The sequence below is a fragment of the Dermacentor andersoni genome, chromosome 7, assembly GCF_023375885.2.
Source record: "Dermacentor andersoni chromosome 7, qqDerAnde1_hic_scaffold, whole genome shotgun sequence".
Lineage (NCBI taxonomy): Eukaryota > Metazoa > Arthropoda > Arachnida > Ixodida > Ixodidae > Dermacentor > Dermacentor andersoni.
In genome coordinates this window covers 147,699,369-147,721,159 of record NC_092820.1, presented here as the reverse complement: position 1 = coordinate 147,721,159, position 21,791 = coordinate 147,699,369, and the positions used below count along the sequence as shown (strand labels likewise).

Genomic DNA, 21,791 nt, shown 5'->3' with positions numbered 1-21,791 from the left:
TGTCGCTCTCTTCAATGTGCATTTTGAGAACGTGCTGCCGCCAAGATGATGCAACGTCTGCTGCAGCAGAACCACGCGATTTCAGTGAGAGATTCGACGACACACACACACACACACACACACACACACACATATATATATATATATATATATATATATATATATATATATATATATATATATATATATATATATATATATATATATATATATATATATATATTCACCTGCACGCCCACCATCCCGAGCGTTGCGCCGACAAGCTTCGCACTTCGCCATCCGCGACGGAATTGTCTATCGCCGTAACTACGGTTCCGACGGCCGCAAATGGCTGCTTGTAATACCTCGGCAGCTCCGCACTGATGTATGCGCCGCTTTCCACGCCGACCCTCAGTGCGCACACGCTGGTCTCTTCAAGACCTACACCAGACTACGCCACAGGTTTTATTGGCGTGGTATGTACACATTTGTGCAAAAGTATCTTCGCTCTTGCACAGAATGTCAACGCCGCAAGTCTGATCCTTGCCGCCCTTCTGGACCAATGCAACCTCTGCCATGCCCTTCGCGGCCCTTTGACCGGGTTGGGATAGACTTATACGGACCTCTGCCATACACAGCTGCTGGTAATCGCTGGGTCATTGTAGCTGTAGACCACCTCACGAGGTATGCAGAAACGGCCGCTCTACCTGCCGCGACGGCTCGTGACGTTGCTTCCTTCCTGCTTCACCGCTTCGTTCTACGTCACGGCGCTCCCCGCGAACTCCTGAGCGACCGAGGTCGCGTCTTTCTCGCCGACGTGATTCAAGAACTTCTCGCTGAATGCCGCGTCATTCATCACCGTACCACCGCATACCACCCGCAAACAAACGGATTGACAGAGCGCTTTAACCGAACTCTTGGCGACATGCTTTCGATGTATGTCGCCTCCAACCACACCAACTGGGACCTCATCCTTCCCTATGTCACGTACGCCTACAACACGGCACCCCAGTCAACGACGGGCTTTTCTCCCTTCTTTCTTCTATATGGCCGCGAACCATCATTTCCCATTGACACTATTCTCCCTTACCGTCCCGACTTATCAGAGGGTACACCGGCTTCCGAAGCCGCCCGGTATGCAGAAGAATGTCGGAAACTAGCTCGCGCCCTTACAACGCAAGAACAAGCGCTACAGAAATTTCGTCATGACGACGGGCGCCCCCACCACCAGTTTTCGCCTGACGCTCTTGTTTGGTTGTGGGTGCCTCCTACTTCGACACAAGGTGTCTCCTCCAAGTTTGTATCCCGATATCATGGACCTTACCGGGTTCTACGCCAAACTTCTCCGGTGAACTACATTATCGAACCTCTGACGCCCCCTACGGACCTGCGCCGCCGAGGCCGGGAAATTGTGCACGTAGATCGGCTCAAGCCGTATCACGAGCCCTTCGTCCTCACGACGCCTTAGGCCTCCTGTGCGGCTCCGTCTTCAGCGAAGGGGGAAGTTGTAAGGAAGAAGAAGTGTGCCGTGCCGAGCTCCGCAGCCGGATCGCCAGCGCTACTGAAGTGGGGCTCGGGCTAGACACTGTTCCTGGTTTTGACTGGCTAAGCCTACGCTGTCGCGTCTTCTCGTCCGCGTCCTTCGTGTCATCCACAACCGTGTCGGACTTCTTTACCATAATATATATATATATATATATATATATATATATATATATATATATATATATATATATATATAAGGCCGGTTTCGTAACCGCGTTACTACGGGCGACCTATGAGCGGATTTTTCAAAAAGCACCCCGGCGGCACGTGGTTTGCCTCTGTAGAAAAGACGCTGTACGTTCCACAAGAACTCCATTCTTCGAGCGTGCTACGTGCGTAGAACTGAAGCTTGGATGAATAACGCAGCGTTCAGGCACAAATCGAAGCCTCAGAACGGCTGGGGAAAAAAAAAATATTTTAGGATAAAGGACGGGGGAGGGAACGTGGACGTGTCGATGAACCATATGCGAACGTCACCGAGTCAGAATTAGCAGCCGCTGCACGCTTCTCGTGGTTGCAAACGTATAGAGAACCTTTAAAATCGCTCCTATTCGAAGAACGCGAGATTAGGCTACTTTTATTCAAGCGTTCTGAGGTTTCGTTTCATTCACTGTCATTCATTTCGGCATTATGCTACATGCGTAGCATGCACAACTCCGGGGCAACATCGTAGGTTCAGCGCGACGGGGCAACGATAACCATCGACGTTACAGAGTTTTAGCATACCGTCATGCCGCTCCAACATTACCGCCCTGTGTCAGCTGTGCGCGTGCTATAACTATAACTCGCAACAACAGCCGTTAGCTGTTTTTCACAGGCAGGTGCCTGTCGCCGGCCAGCGCTTGCAAAGCTAGCAGGTGGCGCAGACTGTAACGATGATCGGCAAGCTAAAACTCTCTAACGTGAACCATTTCTCTTTCTCGTTGCCTTACTCTCGCGTTCTCAGGTTCCCGTTTCGTGGCAACGTGAACGGTTCAGTGCGATAGAGGCAGCGTGAACCGCTCACGTTAGAGAGTTTTAGCGTACCGCTACCGTTCTACCATTACCGGTGTACCGTATCCACTACCTACTTGGCAGACTTAGCGCACGCGAGGGTTAGCTAGTCGCAAGAGGCACACGGGTAGCGCGACTTATAGGCAACTTGCGCAAATTGAGGTGCTAGTTTGCCGAAGCGGTATATCGGTAGCGGATAGCGAGGTAGCGGCACGCTAAACATCTGTCATGTGAACGGCTCCCGTTGCCTCTCCTATTCTCGCCTTCTGGGGTTTCTTTTCCAGGGCAATGTTAATGAATCAGTATATGCTGCAGGAAAAGTTTCTAACAGGAAAGCGGTGTAGACGGTATAGAGGTTGCGTAATAGCTACCGCTCTACCGTTACCGCTGTACCGTCTCCGCTGCCAAGCTGCCAGCTTCAGTGCGCGTGTTAGCAAAGCCGCAACAGCTACGCGCACAGAGCGGCTTAGCCGGCACGTGCACACCATGCACCACGCTGTCGAGGCGACGTGGCCACGGCAACGGTGGATATAGTAGCGGCACGCTAAAACTCTCTATCGGCGTGATTGCGATCAACTTCCGCAAGCCATTTTCCGGGAGAATTCTTGCACCACGTAACGACGCTCCGTCAACAAAAGGGGGGGCGTTAGCAGCGTGAGCGGAGAGAGGGGAGCACGCTAGACGTATTACCGGGTAACCCAGTTGCCACGGCCCTCACCTAGATGCGTACGGCACTCAACTAGTCATGACTCATCACCAACCTTCGGCGTCCTCCGGCTGAAACCGAGAGATTGCAGGCGGCGTGACAACGCACAAGCGGCGCGGCACGTAGACCACACGCCACGACAAGCGAAAGCACGACGCGCACAGCGACGGAAGGCGGAAGCAACTGAACTAGACCATGGTCTCAGAGATCGTAAACGCGCGCTAACGATCTCGGAGGACCGAGCGCACACGTAAGAAAAAAAGAAGAGAGGGGAGGAAAGAAGGATTGAAGTGCGGTGGTCAACTCGGGACAACAGACAAAGCGAGAACAAAAACAACGTTAAAGGGTATGCGAAGTTTGCAAAACATGCACGGAGAGTGGTAAAGAACACGCAGCAGTAAAGAATGCGCAGGGGTCGAGAGCGGAGGGGGCCGGTTACGAGGAATGTGAGTTTCGTTTTCTTTTCTTTTTTCCGTCTGCCCTCTTTACCGTTTAATACTAGCCGCTTTAATATTTAAAATGCCAGAAGTTGCGAGGATTGCGCACACGGCATATTTTACGCGGTGACGCCAGTTTCTCTACGGTCTGTATAAGCATGGCTGGCTTGGCCTCCGAGATATTCATGCTGCGAGAACCATAGAGTTTCCTACAAAAATGTTTGTAGGAAACTCTATGGCGAGAACAACGCTACCTGGAAAGCGAGTATTGAGCAGACGACGCCCTGACGGCGGAGGCTGTCAGGGCGTCGTCTGCTAAAGGCGGTCAGAACTAAAGATTACGACGATTCCATGCCAAACCAGGAGTCGCGTCAACGCACTTGTAGGTGGTGTCCAAATTCACGCCTCATAGGGTGGCGCCCTCTGGATTTGAAATGCGGGTCTTAAAGCCTGTGCTTTTACTGGTTGAAGGCGTCGGACGCGATCTTGAGAGCCGGTAACTCGTCTGATGCACATCGTCATAGTACCTATTTGGACACCAGCGAAGGTTTACGCTGAGGTATACGCACACCGCGTATACCTCCGCGTCAGGACGTCGTCTGCTCAAGACTCGCGCTCCATAAGACACCTTTCCCACTCCAGAACTTCACACTACTTTGAAACAAGAGCGCAGGCGCACACGTAGGCCGCAAGATAGAAGAACAGAACCCATCCAATTCAACATCGATTCTTAATAACAGCGGTAATAAAATACTTTGCATTCGCCGCTGACCCGAAACCCGAAGTCACGCGGGGATCGCCGGCATGGAGTCAGTGCGGTTTTTCCAGCGATTCTAAGAAGCAGCGGCGACTGGGCGTACAACGCCTTGAACGCATGCAAGCGCCGTGCAATGCCATCTGCTCAGGGCCACCGCCTTAAACAACCGCATCCACTTTCTCCGGGGCCTCTTCAATCTCCCTGTTGCATTCAAAACCAAAACCGTTACGAAATACTCGGGAACAACAACATAATGAAGTATCCTGCCCACTCCGACACACGGCCGGCAAAGTGACGGCGCCGCCGCAGTAACGACAGACGACAGCAAGACGAAGACTATATAGCGTCGCGCAGTTTCGTCGGTCCCAGTACTTCCATCTTTCTTTCTCTATTTATTCGCCGGCTTCTTTCGTACGGGGCCGGCCGCCGTCTAAACGACGAAGTCTCCTTCCGACATATGCGTGTGTCCCCGACGGGGTACCTTGCGCCTAATGACTTCTCCGGTGCCGAGGAAACAGAAAAGAAACGGGAGATGAACCAAGACTCCCAGAAACCAAGCGAAGACCCGGGAGTAAAAGAAGAAAGGACGCGAGCGATCGAGCAATGGAAAGTGACCCAGGAAGCATCAGGCTCGCAAAGCACAGGCAGCAAAGCAGCCACCATCGCCCAACCGGCCCGTACGTATAACGCTGAAACGCGCACGCGCGCGAACCGTTCAAAGCGAAGGCCTCTTGTCCTCCTCCTCCGCCGCCGTTGCTCCGCCATTGCCTAACCTCGCGCTGACATTCACCCACTGGCACACTTGCGGAGGGGCTGCGAGTGCTTGTGTGTGCGTGCGTGGCCGAGCAACGTAGGCAAGCCCCTGCCGACGGCGTTTGTCTCTCTTTTGCTTCGCTGGGAGGACGCGACACACTTTTTAACTTACCCCCATCGCCCCCCCCCCCCCCCCCCTCCGTCGACCCCTTTCGCTTCCAGAGCGACGCAAGGAAATTTCTCTCACTTTCTCGTTTACTTCGTAGCTTTAGTTTTAGTGTCTTTTTTTAATTCTTGCTCGATACGGCCGGGTGACAATGGACACGTGCGCGGGAGATGAGAAATACGAACAATAACGATAACAAAGAAAAAGAAAGAAAGGGAGGGGGGGGAGGTGAGAAAAGAATGAAGGACGCGCGCTTTCGCCGAGTAATTTTGTGTCTCTCTTCCTGAAACGTCGAGCACACGCACGTAGCCGCCATAGATACCAGCAACTTCTTTCCTTATCGCGAGATACGAAGAGGAAAGAGATGGAGAGATTCGGAACGGCGACTCGCTTTATCGTGTAACGTTTACCGCTGGGTTGCGCTAGTTGGTTGGATCACAGCTGTCGCGTCTGCACGTAAGTGTAATCCGAAGGCCATTGCGTCAGACGAGGTCTTTTCCTGGATTGATAGATAGAACTTGGCATCGCGGGTGCCTATGATGTGGACTCGACAGAAGGTTGATCTCGGGCCGGTAGCTCAAGGCAAACCGTGTAGTGCTGTACGGGAAAATGAAAAAAAGAAGGAAAAGAAACGCAGAAGAGACAGACAGACAGACAGACAGACAGACAGACAGACAGACAGACAGACACATAGATAGATAGATAGATAGATAGATCTCGAAACGAGACGTACAGCTGCCCAGGAAGAGATAGTTTACCTTGTCCGTATACAAGTCAACAATAGCCAAATACCGCTGACGCAGATGTGAGCAGCTGCGCCGGTGGCGCCCTCTAGTGAAGCGGATTTAAACCAGAGCGCACAAAACTATTATCGAAATGACGTGCAACTTAGCTGCTGGTATCAGCATGATGCTAAATGTACCACAGCGGCTGTTTCCCTTTAAAAAAGGAAAGATACCCTGTACAATTTTAGGTGTCGTACAGTTCTGCCCAAATTAACTGTTGGCGTGTTTTGAAAACGAAACGCGGGAAACTTATTCTTAATTTAAAAAAGAAAAACGGCACAGGCTAACTTAATTCACCCCAGACTCCTTTCGCTCGGTCGTCAGGTCTCACGTTTGCATGCTATTCCTGGGCCGCGCCCCTAACAAACAGGTTAGCGGGTGACGCCACAACGGATGCGCGCGCTGGGTGAGGTCACGCAAGGCGCCCATGGAAACCCGAGATGCTACATACAGCTGTGCGAGGGAATCGTGTGGAGGCCTCCTTCGATCAACGAAGTGCGCAACACTGGGAATGGTTTGATGATAAACATGCTCCTTCCAACAGCGTATACAGGAGCACGCCGATATATAAGCAGTAGTCAAGAAGAAGAAGAAGAAGAAGAAGAAGGAGGAGGAGGAGGAGGAGGAGGAGGAGGAGGAGGAGGAGGAGGAGGAGGAGGGAGACACGCAGTGCCGACCGCCTTTGGATCTGAATTTCGCTGCAGGTTCGTGAAGGCATATGCGCACGTATTGAAATTAGACAGGAAGCTCGAGCACTCGCGTACACATATGAGCGATTTTTCCGTCTCCCCAGTGGCAAAACTTACGTCTGGCATCACTCGGTCGACCCACAAAAGAAATCGTGCTCTTGGATAAAGGAACCACTCACTGTAGTGTGCGCGAGCTGTTTTCGGGCGTTTGATTGCAACACAGGGGTACGTGCTAATTTTTTTTAAGGTACTTTGATTGATTGGTTGATTGACTCTTTCACTTGATTCATTCAGTTGATTGGTTGATTCATCCACTGTCTTTTAACGTCTCAAGGAAGCAGAGAGTCTACGAGAGAGGGTTTATTATATTTATTTTTTTTTTCAGAATTTCCGAAGCCCGTCGGATACCCCTCGCAGACTTCACGCCAAAATATCCGCAAACTTTTGAAGAGATAACTCAACGGCTGGCCCGCCCCTCCCTGTTCCAAAGACTGGACTGATGCCAACCCCTCCCCTGCCGGTTGTTTGGTATTCAATTAAGCCGAGACGGGGGCAGCTGGCGCACGCGGCTCCACCAGGCGGCAGCCACAGCGCAAAAAGAGGGTGTCTCCGACGCCGCGACGAAGTCTACAGAGCGTCCGAACGAATGTTCGCGAGGGAAAGCCACTTCGGGAGCCTCCAAATTCCGCATTCGGTCGGTCCGGGCGTAGCCGCTTCGTCCTGCAACGGACAGGTGGCGCTGCGGGCGCATTGTGTGTCCTCGTCGCGTCGTCAAGCTTCGCTCGGCTTCTCTATCCACGCTCGCTCGCTCGCTCGCAGCAACCACTGGAGCGAATGGGATAAAGTAGGACAGCGGAGGGCGCCGTGGAAAAGTGCCGCTATGAGAGGAAAGAAAGAAAGAAAGAAAAAAAGAAAGAAAGAAACGAAAGAAAGCCAGGAAAGAATGAGCGAAAGTACAGCACGGCCTTTCCCCCGCTGTGACGAAGCAACAGCTGTCAGCAATACGCGCCCGTTTTTGATACTTCCTTTATGTAGCCGCATACATATATGCTCTAAGTGGCTTGTCCGGCGGTAAGCGTAAGATGACGTCGCTGTCAGGTTAGACCCGCATCCCGTCTTCCTCGTACAAACAACAACGAAAAAAAAAAGAAAGAAAGGGAAGAAAAGAAGCAGGGGGAGGGGGAGGGGTGATAGCTCCTGCTCGGCAAGTAATTGGCTCGCCATTGGACACGCTCTTCTTGCTTCTGTAAACCAGGCCGTTGCGCGTAGCACGGAAAACGCGCCGAAAAAGAAACCTGTACGAGTTTATGTTCTATCTGGCTACTTCGCCGTGTGATAAAATGCGATTTGCTCGTTGAGTTCTTTTTTTCTTCTGTATTTTCTTTTCGTTTCTCTCTCTTTCGTTTTTTTTAAAATGGTTTGTAGCCTCTCGTTTTTTTTTTTTAATGTTTTGTAGCCTCATTATTTTCTCATTTAGTCATACTTTCTCTCCATAAAAATGTATCCGATTTTTCAAAGTAGCGCTCCTACGGAGGCGCCCTTTGAGCGGTCGCTTACGCTACACTGACTGTGACTGACTGCCTATGACAGTCTGAGTACCCGCGGCGGACTGGCTGTGACTGCCCATGACTGACTGACCGACTGACTGCCTATGACTCACTGACTGCCTATGGCTCACTGACTACCTGTGACCTTACTGAAGTGTATACAGGGTGTCCCAAATACCATGCACCATGAAGCACATATTGAGCAACAAAAAGCAGTATCCACAGAGTTTTTTTATGTTTATCTACAATTTTCTCATTGATACTTTTAATCTCATTACAATATTTGGGAAGTCTATAAATAATTAGGACTAATAGTGCAATTAGGCGGAACGCAAAACATTATCTGAGTATCTCCAAGCGACGGCAAACAACATTACCTTGGTTCTGTCCAGCTACGTGGCATATTCATAGTTTTAAATCTTGATGCATGATAGTTGGGAGCCCCTGCATATGAAACTGAACTCGCACTGGTTCATGTAGAAATATGAAGTTCAGTTTCCATGGAACTTGCTTTCGCAAATTCATTTAGACTCGAATCACGTTAGCTTTCTTTTTTTTCCCTCTGGTATCGTCTAAATTTAGAGCAACTGCAAAAAAGACTGAGCATTACAGAAGTCGCTAAGAGATCGCGGTTAAGTACAACCGTACAATCATCGCACCAATATGTACAGAGAACCTAATGGTGAAAGTCAAGCGCTTCTCATGGTGGGCGACGTGACCTAAGGCGCCCGTATGCAAAATGAAATCAGAGAACGTTTCCAAAACTCACCTCCCGTGCCAAGAACGCGGAGAAGCTCGAAGTTGGACATGTCCACTTTGCCATGGCCAGCGAGGTTGACTGCAAATTAGAAAAAAAAGAAGGAAAAACTCCTTAGTGAAAGTCGTTCGTCGGCCAGCAAGAGCATCCCATTTCACTTGGCACTAATTACAACTTGCGAGCAGGAAACAAAAAGAAAGAAGGGGGCGGCAATGTTTCAAGACCGGGCGTTTGAGCGGAGGTGGGGACATTCTTGTCACGAGCATGACTTCGGTCAAGGACGCACAAGGAAAAGATTCAAAAAATAATAATAATAAATAAAGGAAACAGTCAAGAGAGTAGACCTGACTTGTGACGACACTCAATGTTCGTAATTCTGAGATAAAGCCTTAAAGTTCTCACGAGCTTGCTTTAGGCTTCCCTCGCGTAACATCCGAGACCGTGCACATCTTTGATTGAGAAGAAGGTTTCTTCAGATGGGCGCTTTATTCTCACTGGCGGCGTTTTCGGCAAACGCCGGGTGTGTGCACACAAAGAATGGCCGCCCTATTACACGATTGCTCCCGAGATCCGGACGCGGCCTTGAAAACAAAGAATAAGGCGGCAGCCGTCCGCGGAGGTCATGATAAGCTAATCGCAACCTCGGAAGCAAACTGCTATAAGCTGAGTACGAGGAAGTCTCCGCGACGTTGGAGCCATTACGCCTGATGGACAGAGCGGCGACGAAACGACCTTATTGAGATGATTGCAACGCACTAAGGTTTCGTACATAGAAGAATAACCGTACTTAGAGGCCGTTAAAGTTAAGGCTTCCCGGAACGCTGTCGATTAGTCGCTTCGAGTCCTCCAGCCTTAAGAAGTTAATCCGCAGCTTTGAGAATTAATCGCTTGGTTGATCGGCGACGCAGTTGCGGAGATAATCGTTCGTGTCTTCATCCGCGAATTTCGTATGAATACGGTGCTATAGGAGACGAAATTACGAGAAAGTGGAAGAATTGGGCAGACGAAATGGAGCGTGGAACAGACGACGCTGGGCAGACGACATTGCGCGGAACAGACGACGCGTGGTCCATCAGAGTTTAAAAAAAAAATGGATGGCAACGTAGAACAGACGACCCTGCACAGACTGCGCAGAACAGACGACGTGGTGCTGCACGGAATAAAAGAAGAGGTGGCAACGTAGAGCAGACAGCACCGTACAGACTACATTGCGCAGAACAGACGACACGGTGGTCGACCAGAGTAGCGTAATGTAAGGCAGAAGCTGAGGAAAACGTCGTCGGCGAGTACGAGAATAGCATGGAGAAGTAGGGTTATGGAGATTCGTTAAGCTGGCGTGGAAACAGGCGTGACTGGTGGGAGCATTAGGAAAAAGAACTAGGCTTAACTAGGCTGGTGATGATCATGACAACAACGGTCATGAAGACGCATAACGAGTAACGCGCAATGTACATAGCTCACGCACAAGCGGAAGTATTGCAGGCGGCAGCCCTGTTCCCAAGTCGTTTTAAATTAAATTAAATTACATTATGGGGTTTAACGTGTCAAACCCACTTACTGATTATGAGGCACGCCGTAGTGTAGGACTCCGGAAATTTCGACCACCTGGGGTTCTTTAACGTGCGCCTAAATCTAAGTACACGGGTGTTTTCGCATTTCGACCCCATCGAAATGCGGCCGCCGTGGCCGGGATCCCGAGTCATTTTGTCGACGGCCATTCGATGACGGCCCACGCGAGACCAACAACAAGTGTTTTCTTAGGGAAAGTCCGCCTCTTTCAAATCCGATCAAGCGCCTTCCTTTGAATAGCCTGTTGCTTTCTTTTCGCTTTCGCCTATGCTTCCTTAATTCAGGGCTACGTCAAGTTATCCTTCGCAGAAGGGCATGCGCCGAGTTACCTTGTAATACATCGCCGAAAGAAGGAGGAAAGACGTGCGCGGCCGTGAAAGCCAACGCGCAGGCTTATAATTCAACGCCGTTCTATGCTCGGCGATGGCAGATACTTAATTATCTCCTTCACCATCTCTCTCTCTTTCTCTCCTTAATTACGCTTTCTCTTTGATGCATTGTAGAAGGTTCCGGGAAAGCACGACCACTTCGGGCTTTCGGCGCGCGCAGTATGATGCAAACCAAGCGTAGCGTTTCACGGGGCCGCACTCGCTACAACTACTGGGCTGAAATTCAACCGGTTATCTGCAGATAAAGCACAGCGCAAGTTGCAGCAACTGAACATCATAAGACCAGCAATAGGTTTGCGACGGGTATTTGATTGAACGCCCGGCTTACCTCTGTAGTTTAAAGTATACTAAGGTCTGTCCTATAATCCTGTCAGAGAGAGAGACATTCAACAAAGCTATCTCTCTCTCTCTCTCTCTCTCTCTCTCACTGTGTGTTGGAGTACGCGAACCTATCGACTCGCGACATGGTGGGAACCGACGACACCGATTGCAATGTTTGAGGGTGCGTCCAGAGCACAGAACAAGTGTTCGCGAGGGTGCTAAACTCAGGCTCCTTAATTATATGCGCACTCCTTATCTCTCGCAAAGAGCGACAGAACAGGTGCGTTCAATATTGAAGACAGCATGTATAGTTAAACTATATTAGGTTAAGTTCCGCACAGTGGACCATCAACTGGGGAAAAATGAGCCAGGAGACATCCGTTCGCCGTCAATAAAGACAACAGATTAGGTTAGGCTAGGCTAAATAAAGTTCGGTTGCGCAATCGTGCACCCACTTGCTACAACCTTCACGCGGCGAAACGTCGTAATGCAAAATGCACCAGCATGCATGCGTTCGCCAATATTAAAGATGGGATAGATTAGGTGAGGTTAGCCCGCGCAACCTCGGCTGGGCTAATATGTTCACAAGAACTGCCTGGAATCGCCTTTCCCGCCGCGAAGGCGGCCGATGGCTGCCGGCCCGACCCTGTGTCCACTGCTTCTAAACATGACGCGCGCGTGCGCGACGACCGTGTCCCCTTCACACAGAAACAATCCCCCAATAAGACGGCAGGCAGCCCATTCGGCGATAACGACACTGCGTCGGGAAACACACACACAAGTAAGCGAAGAGAGAAGAAAGGAAGTTTTTTTCCTCGGGGCAACTGCATGACCGACTTCCCAAGTCCCCAGTGCCCGCGAGGGCCCCACTGCGCAGCGACCGGCCGAGCAAGTCGGATATGAAGACGAACGACAAGACGGTTCCTCACGAGGCGCCGCCGGGCAGAAGCAATCTAACGAAGGCCCAGAAGTAGGAGACGAACAGCCCCGCCTCCTGATGGGGAGATGTGGAACAAACGAAAGAGAGGTTGAATGAGTAAAGAGCAAGGCGCAAAAGACCAGGGCTGAAGAAGAACGAGGTGCCTGCTGAAGCCGCGAGCTGCCTGCTAGTCAGCGGAGCTTCTTTACGCCCCCCCCCCCCCCCCCCCCCATTGCCCTCTCGCCCATATTTTCACAAATAATTGCTTCTTGCTTGCATTCGCTCGTTCTCTCCATGCGTTCTTCATTCGTTCGTCCATTATTTCATTTCCCCGCGTTCTATTACGTCTTCGTCGAACCTTCTTTTTCTTCAATTGGTTCATTTCTTTCGTTTCTTTGTTCGCTTTTCTTTCCCTGATGTTCCCTCGGTTCCCTGCATCCGTTCTTTATTTCTGCTACCCATACACCCATGCGCGAGCCTTGTGGAACCGGAGATACTAGTGTAGACCTCCTAGGCCCTTCCTTTGTTCACGCGCCAACCCCTCCGAACCCCCTTGAACGGGCTAGAGCCGAGAGTGTTTTTCAGAGGCAAACATCCTTGGACCATGGCTGCAAGCGTCAATGGGGCTGAAAGCAATGCGGGCGTCGTTCCAGTGCAAACAAGTCGACAGGTCTCTGCGACCGTTTATAGACTTCGGTGCGCAACTTCCCAAGTGTGCACGCAACTATTATCACTTTTTTTTCGCTCCTTCCTTCTTTCCGCACTTCCGCCCCGTTACACGCCCTTTCACTGCAGTGCAGGGTAGCAAACCGCAGACGTGCGGTTGGTTTAACCTCTCTGCCTTTCTTCGCCTGTCTCTCTCTTTCCTTCTCGATATCCTCCTCCACTTATCAGGTTGCAACGCCGACGCCCCCTCCTTCTCCCGTTATCGCCACTTTCCCTTTGAATAAGCGCGGGTTCAACCGACAAAAGCGCTGCCGAGAAGTGCTTTCCCGCGCCGTCTCGCAGAGGCCGAGCAACCAAGCAAAGCCAAGCCGGTACTGCGTAAGTGAAGTGCGCAGTCCCGCAAGCACTCCCCTTTCGTGAGGAACCGCGCTTTAAGAAAGCTCGTCGCCGTCGTTGCCCATGGTTGCCTGTTGATGCGGCGAAGCGGGGCGTTGGTGGTTGCGGCCCCCGCCACCAAGGAAGTGAACAACGCATCACTGATGCCGCTTCAGCGAGCACAGAGCCGCTGGGAAATAGAAAGAAGGGATGAAAGAAAGAGAGAAAAGTGTGCCATTCGGTGAAGGAGACTCTGTCTTCGTCCTTTCGATGCGGGGCTGACCGACCGACTAAAGTGTAGATGCCGGCGCTAGGCACGCATGCAGGCGTGTTCACGGCGGTGAGAAGAAACACAAAAAACAAAAACGAAGAAAATCGCCGCGCAAGCCGCCCGCGTAGAAAACAAAACCCGCGTAGCGGCGCTGGTGTCTCACGGGAGAAAGCAGACGACAAATTGAGAACGGGAGGAAGAAGGACGGCGAAAAGCAGACGTATAAAAAAAAAAAAAAGAAAAAAGAAACCACGGCCTCTAAGATCAGCGCCGTTCGATCACAGATGCCGTACTGAAGGGACGAAGGATGCCGGGGAAAGAAAAAAAACTATACACGTGAATAAATGAGCAAGCGAGGGGTGGTCAGCTCACGGAGAGGAAGACGAAAGGCTGGCCGATTTTCATGTGAAATGTGAATACGCGGGCGAAATGAGGAAGGAGGAAGAAACAGCGGAATGAAAGCAAGGAGGCGGGGAAGATTAAAATGACGGCTTCGAGGAAACGCGCTTGAACAGCCAAAGTTCGCACCTTTAGCCTCCTCTTTTCCTCCCATCGCGGCCCTCTCCCCTTTCTGCTTCTTCTTCGCAAGAAGGAGACGAAATCAAGACACAAGAAACGGGCAGGCATAACTGGCGCGACCAATAAGTACGACACTCCAAATTTGCTCTCTCTCTCTCTCTCTCTCTTTAATCTTGGCAATACTGACGGCAGAAGTCCAAATTGTCGCTGCACAAGTAGCTTTTCTTACTTTCTTTTTTTTCTTTTCATCCGGTTTTCTTCGCAAAACCAATTACCGGCTTTCCGCGCGTCCCACCACACCGCAAGATTTGAGGTCTATTCAATTCAGTCAAGTTTCTCCGCACCTTCTGCACTTGTTAACGGCGCACTCCCGTGCTCGAATTGAACGGGGTGCAAACGAAAGGTGCCGCCCGCGGGGCAGTTGAACCCTTGAACCTCGCAGTGGGTGCATGGTGCAACCCGGCACACCACGCAACTTGCACCACTTGCACCTTTTCTGAATCGAACAAAGATTCGGTAAAGATTGCAGACGAAACAAATAACACGTGAGGCCAACTAAAAGACGACGACGAAAACCGCGAGTTCCTTCTTTTCTCTTTTCCTTTCTTTTTTTTTTTTTTTTTTCATCCGAACGTCGCCCTTCACGAAAAAGAAAGAGCGGAGGAAACTCGCCGAAGTGACGCGCACGAATCGCGAAGCGAGCAAGCGCTAAGGCGCTTGCGTGCATACAGACGTGCGTCCAACTCGTGTCCAACGCACGAACGCCGTCCCGGCCAAGAAAACAAACAAACAAATAAAAAAGTTCACGAGCGACGCTCTTATTTCGTATACGGAAGTCCTCTCGCGCGCTCCGCGCCAATGCCTGCGCCCGTGTGTGTGTGTGTGTGCGCGCGCGTGCCCAAGGGAGCATGCGCTGCGTAGAGGGCCCGGTCACGTGTGCCGGCGTCGTTAGCCTTGGTGAAAGCCCCGGATAGAGAGACCAAAAAAGAACTCGCAGCGCGGCTTTGGCAAGGATGGCTCCAAGTTAGCTGCGTGCGCCCGGCTATATATCGGTTGCGAGCGGGCTCTCCCCAACGGCCTCCGCATGGGGGAGAGGAGAAGGGGGAGAGGGGGAGGGGGGCAAACCACATGGGTGGGGGCGGCGCGTGCCACTTTGACGCGCCTGCGCGCGCCTTCGGCCAGCTCGCGCTGCCAACCACACGCGGAAGTTGGGCGCACCTCAGTGAAGTCGACAATCGCGCTAGTTGGCGATTGAAAAACGATGGCGGCACTGGAAATACAACGCAAAGAAGAGAGTGAACGCAACCATAGTATGTAGCTGGACGTCGATTAAAATATTTGACCATACTTAACCGCAAGACCCCTTTAAGCCGCAACGGCTTCGACGGGGCAGGCGCCATGTTCATTTTGAGCTTCGAATATTTGACACGCAATGGCCAAAGTCACCACACGGTTGTAAAAGCACAGCAACAAGCTCAAGCTAACTTGCACACTTAACTTTTACATTTGCACTATTCGTGAAGGCGGATTACACACATCACCGCGTCATATGTCATTAAATGTGTGCACGTGGCAGCGCCACGGAAGAAAGAAAAATGACATTAGGGAACTTGGGGCGTTAACGAATGAATGTCATCTTTCTTTGTTGTTGTTACCCGCTACGTAAGGGTTCGCTGCACGCAACTAAAGTGGCGCGCGGGGAGCTCGTCGCCGCGTCCTTCTGTTACCACGTTTTTACGGCGGCGAGCTCGGGAAGGCCATATCGCGACGGCGGTTTGGCGGAAACGCACGCGCCGGTATAAAAACCTTTATTAGCCGGACTAAACGGTGCACGAAACGAGCGAGGCAGCGCCGCCGGCGACGTCGGACTTGATCGCGCGCCAACAGTCGAGCTACTAGACTTGCGCGTATACGCGAAGAATGAAAACCGCCACGCGCCACATGGCTTTGGATCGGCATCTGGCTGCCAACGGGGCGAGTAGCTCACGCGAACGGCGATGACGCGCTTTGAAACGTATCAGCGGACTTAATGCGTTAGTCTATAGACCCTCTCGCTGATTACTGTTAAGAGCTGGTACCAGTCGGTACGGGGACGGGGTATCGGCGACCTTCAACAGCGACTGCTTGGAGCCCGAACCAGGTTAGCCATAGAAGAGGGCTCGGCAGGGAAGACGCGGTGTTGTAAAAAACAATGAAGGAAGTTTAATACATCGTTACGGGCGAGCAGTGCGCTCCAAGACAAAAAAAAAAAAAGTACGGAAACTTTCGGCGTGCGGGCTCTTGCATGCAAGAGCAGAGGAGATGTCAACGTGGCGTATCGCTTGCCTTCTTATACCCTACACCATCCGGGAAACCTCATTCTAGCTTGCTCCCTGGTGGAGAGCCTTGTCGGCACACTGGTCAGCCCACACAGAGGAAATTCGGAGAGAAACCACTCACTGGGGCAGTAGTGGTGGGGTGCGTAGGTCCCGTCGGGTCAACACACTGGTCAACACACGTTGACGAACGTGGAGTTTGACGAACGTGACGATTAGACGCGTGGAGTTTCAGGCGCTTGGCATCCGTTAACATGAACCATAACATGAACATGAACGCAACATATAACATGAACCGTTAACAGTGAACCGTAACATTACTAACATAGGGCCTAGAAGGCTTCCGGCCGGCTTAGCAACCTGCTATATTTAGCGATCAAATGTGATCAGGGCGAGTAGCAGGAACGCTTGAAAATAGAAGCCCGCATATATTGAACAGGTTCACCTTGTGCACAATCGTAATATTATAAATCACGTTTGCGGTTAGTTATGGAAAAAATTATGAGCATTAGATTTGAGACACCGCGCGCTTCCTTTACCTGAAAACGTAAGTAGACTTTCCATATACGTCTAAATGACGTAAAGACACGCTTTTTGTTCTGGCGCAGTAGACTGATAAGGCCCGGTACCGTAAGTCCTTGGTACCGCAGGCTCGCTGCACTATTATCGCGTGAAAGTCTTGGTTTGCTTGTCTATGCGCTTCGGCAACTATGTCATATCTTTTTTCTATCTCTCTCCAATCGTACGTTTTTTTTACGCGCGTGAGTTTTTGGAACGTTAGTGCCTTTTCCAACACCCAGAGAAGAGTATTTAACCTGAACATAGTAGCCAATTGTACAGCGTCTCTGGTTAACCTCCACAGTGCGGCGTGCAATTGATGCGGGTGCGAGACGAGTCTCTGAGTACCTTCTGTGCCACCGCGTATCATTTGACGCGAAACGTTGTGCTCCTCTATCAGCCGTTTCGACAATACAGCGATATCGGAGGAAAAGATACTGGGACCGTGGCCTATGCATTCTTGCAAGCAAAAGAGGCCTCGAAAACCACAATTCCGAGCTTCTCGAAAAATATACTGGACTGCACGATCGCTTGTGACAGCGGACATTCCTCTGCGAATGTGTTTACAATTACTGGTTCTCTATTATTTTGCTTCTCTTTCCTTCTCATATTTTCTTCGGCGTTTCCCCCTACCCAAGTGTAAGGGTATCCAACCGGGCACGTCCTTGGTTAATCTCCCTAACCTTCCTTCCTTCTTCTCTCTCTCTCTCTCTCTCTCTCTCTCTGTATATCTCTGTTTAACCACTCTGCCTATCATCTTACCTATCTTCAATCGTACGTGGTTCTTACGCGCGTGAGTTTGGTCGCCGTAGTGTCGTCCGTGTTCAGCTAGCGGTCACGACCATTCCACGCCCGAGAATCCACGACTCTTCTCTCAGCCGTGACAACGGGCATGTACGCAAGGCGCGCGCAAGAGGGACGTACGAGTGACGGTCAAACGTCGCCGTCGTCTCCACGGAAAGTGGGTCGCCTTCGAGGACGTTATAGGATTTACGAGTACGCGGTCTGCAGGCGCACGCGCGCATTTGTGTACGTGTGCGCGAGCCGGGCTGGCGAAAGCGAAAAAAAAAAAAAAAGATGGCGGAAGTTACAGAACTCCTAGCGAACCGTCGTTTCCTCCTCCGAGAATGCGCTGCGGTTGCGTGGTGACGGTGGGATAAGAAAATGGGGGAAGGGAGGGGGGGGGGGGGGGGTGGAGGCGTGTGCAAGAAAGACGCCAGCACTCTGCGGAATTTTTTTTCCGGTATACACGCAACCGAAACCGTAGCCACGCCAACTTCCCGTACCTCGATAAACGCAGTTTGGTTGCTACGGGATAGTTTTCTTTTTCTTCTTTTTTTGAAGTGGACGAAGTAGGCGGCAAGCCACTGAGGCGCAAACTCGTTAAATACGCATAGGGCAAGGATAAATTCTTTAGGGATCTCTGCGCGCAACTTTCTCGAATAGACAGGCATTATACAATTATGGGTCAGAATTTTACAGATTGGCGAGCCTGTACAGCACCCCTAAATATCTTTTTCACACACATTCTCACAACAAAACCAGACAATTTCGACCAGCTAGGGTCCTTGAACGTACGGTGTAAGTAAGTACACAAGCGTTTCCGAATCGTGCCCCGCCCCTTCCACCAGAATGCAGCCACCGCGAGCAGCAGTCGAGCCCGGGACCTCATGGTCAGCAGCCCATGCAAACTCCACAGCCATTGGAGCCGACCACGGCGTGCAACGTTATCGTTATGTACGCTTCTACGCACGCAAAAAAAAGTCCGCGCCATCTGTCTGACGAAAGATAAGGCGCGCTGTTCGAACCATGGCCTCCGAGATCACCCCCGAACTTTCGCGGGGTTTATCTCGGAGGCCATGTTTCGAAGCTACAGCTGAAGCCGGCAAGCAAGAGAGGCGTGCGCCTCCTCTTAGTACAGTGCATACCTGTGCGAGAAGCGAAGCGCGCACATACTTTCTGCAAGGGTGATGCAATGGACGCGAGAAGACGACGACGCCGAAGCGGCGCGCGAAACTCGTGACCCCGTTTCGTCGCCGGCTCGTGACAAGCCGGGTGCTCTCGCTCCCGAGCGAGTCCTTTTAGCGCGAAGTCGTCAGCGGGCCCGGCCCCACTCTGGAACAGCTTGGCCTGCATTCCCGCCGCCGCCCGCAGTGCAAGAAAGCGCCGGAGGCCACCGGGTGGCGCATCGGACGGGAAGATGGCAAAGCAATTTATGATAGCTCAAAGGGAAGCTCATTACTTTTCGAAGCGAGATCGGGATGCCTTAGAACACGCGCCTATAAAGCGAGATATAAGACGGAAGAAGAAGCATGTGCTTGCTGCGGTAAAGATAGGGAAACTATGGCGCATGTTTTCTTAGAATGTGAAGATGTCTGCCCACCGGTCGAGTTAGGCACCACTGGCCTCCTTGAAGCCCTTGGGTTCAGCGAGAGCAGTGGAAAAGTAAACATGTCCGCAATAGGGATTAGTAAAAGGCGATTGGAGGATTGGTGGAAGAAAAGCAGGGAAACGGCAAAAAAAAAAAACGGAGTACAAAAGCAAAGTTAGCAATAGGGGTTGAGAAATTTTGGTTGTGGGAGTTCATAGTGTTTTTTCTTTTTTGAGCTAGGTAGGACATTAGGCAATACAATAGCAAGAGCTTGGTGGCGCAACCCACCGCCCCGTTCCAAAGGGGACGCTCATAACACCCATACATCCATCCATGGCAGAGAGGTGATCCGCCATCTGCTGAAAGAAGCCGCGTAGCTTTGCCCTTCTTTAACGGGTGAAACAGATGTGCGTTAGAGTCGTCAGATTTGCCGGAGTCCTGTCGGAAAAAAAAAGGTGGCTGCGCCATCTTTGTTGAACGTTGTGGGGGAGGAAACTTGTCGGAACGTGCTGTGATCTGGTGGGGGACCCTTGTTGGAACGTGTTGGAAGTTTGTTGCAACGTTTCGTTCACACCTAGCTAAAGAAAACTTGTTGGAACGTGTTGCGAGCTGTGTTGGAGCCTGATCGCACCTTGTCGGGACGTGTTTACGACGTGTTGGAACTTGTTACGAGCTCTTGGAAGCTCGTACCTTGGTACCTTGCTTTACAAAGCGAACAAATGGCTCAAATGTGGGTTATCATGGGTGCGTCGTTGCGAAAAAAAAAAAGAAGGCAGCAGCAGCTTTCCTGACTTGCATAGCGTGGTAATGCGTACATTGCACTCGACCATCGACAATTAAAGAAATTAACTACTAATACCTAATTGCATTCCGTCAAATAAAAAGCCCATTCGACCAAATTTGTACAGAATGTCGGACTTGGGTTTTTAAAATATATGCGAGCTTTGTTTGAACCAAAGACTGACGATTTAGCGGCGATTCAGACCATTTGTATGTGTGCGTACGTGTGTGTGTGCGTGCGTGTGTGTGTGTGTTAACAGTTGATAAAGAGACCAATGACAACAACATCCCGAAACACTTATTTGCCGCTAGAGAACGCAACTACAGAAGCGTAGGAACACGAAAAAGCAAATTCCACCTCAACAACAACAACAACCTTCTGTTTGCTTGAGAAACTTGGTGGAAAGAGAGAGAGAGAACAAATAAATAAGCGAAATGCGTCCGCACTGATTCAGAGCAACGCAATCGCGAACAATCGGGCATGTCTCCGAATAGGAATGCTTTTTTTTTTTTTTTTTCACGTACCTCCGACAAGCGGGATCCGCTAAACGTAAACCGAGCGCCCACGGGATCGCTGGCGCGTGCTCTCCTTGGGGAAACACGTGGTATCGCATCCTTGGTGCGCGCGGCCCGGGGGGCTTGGCGTTACTGTTGCTTTAGGCTCGCCTCTCCCTCCCCCCCCCCCCCCCGCTCTCCGCTCCTTGAGACTATTATTAGCTCCTTCCTCTTTGCCCGAACTGCAACTCATAGGCACGCGGCCCATACCCGTGAATCGCATTTTTATTTTTCCTTTTCCTTTTCTTTCGAGGCGCTGCAGCGGCTTCGGCGAAGCCAACGCGTACGTAGAAAGACCGCGGCAAGGACGTCGCCTCCGTTGTCGCTCATTTTCCGCTTGCCTTTACGTAACGCGCGCTGACACAGTTTCGTAGTTCACATTCAACTTACACCGGTCATGTAAGATTATTATTATTATTATTATTATTGTTATTATTATCATTATTATCTGTAGTAGTAGTAGTAGTAATTATGTTCATTTCTTTTTCTACCTGTGCGCCAGCACTCAGGCCTTAGGGTTGTTCCAGGGCACGTTAAATAAACGATTGATTGATTGATTGCATGATTGATTGATTAAGTTCGTATACATAAAAAACGATGTCAGAGAGGAACTTAACGCAGAGATAACAGCGTATGCGTCATGTTCTATCCCTCCTTTCTCTCTCTCTCTATCCCTCTCTGTTCTTTATTTCGTTTTTTGCTCTACCTCATTATTTCACTACCCACATAATATAGCGATCCGTAGCCTATAACACAGAAAGCACGGTTGTCAGATAACCGTTGCGTCGCAGCAGACGCGCGATTTCGTATTTCATTTTTTTTTCTTGTTTTTTTTTCCCCCGTGAATTTCGCGTGACCTTCAGCCGTTTTTGATCAAGACTTCCGCAGTTAGTACGCTTGAATGAGTAGGTAGGTCATCAAGAGTAGCGCTGTGTGGCTCTAGTACAGATATCGCGTCTACATAAACAAGGGAACGCTGCTTATCTTCGGTTGCGTCAACTTCACGAGTTGCTTGTTGCACCAGAAGCGTGCCGGCGTGGTTACTGTGAGCCACTCTGGTGCGTTTTCA

General features: G+C 50.8%; 1 protein-coding gene across 3 annotated transcripts in view; it reads right to left on the bottom strand.

The window, feature by feature from the left end:
- LOC126533652 (ribosomal protein S6 kinase alpha-5-like) overlaps window positions 1-21,791 on the bottom strand; it is a 284,294-nt gene that overhangs the window by 36,779 nt on the left and 225,724 nt on the right. For all 3 annotated transcript variants that reach the window (XM_050180828.3, XM_050180830.3, XM_050180829.3), the window contains exon 2: window positions 9,127-9,195. In XM_050180828.3, the coding sequence (XP_050036785.1) occupies window positions 9,127-9,195 (69 nt within the window). The remainder of the gene's footprint in view (window positions 1-9,126; window positions 9,196-21,791) is intronic.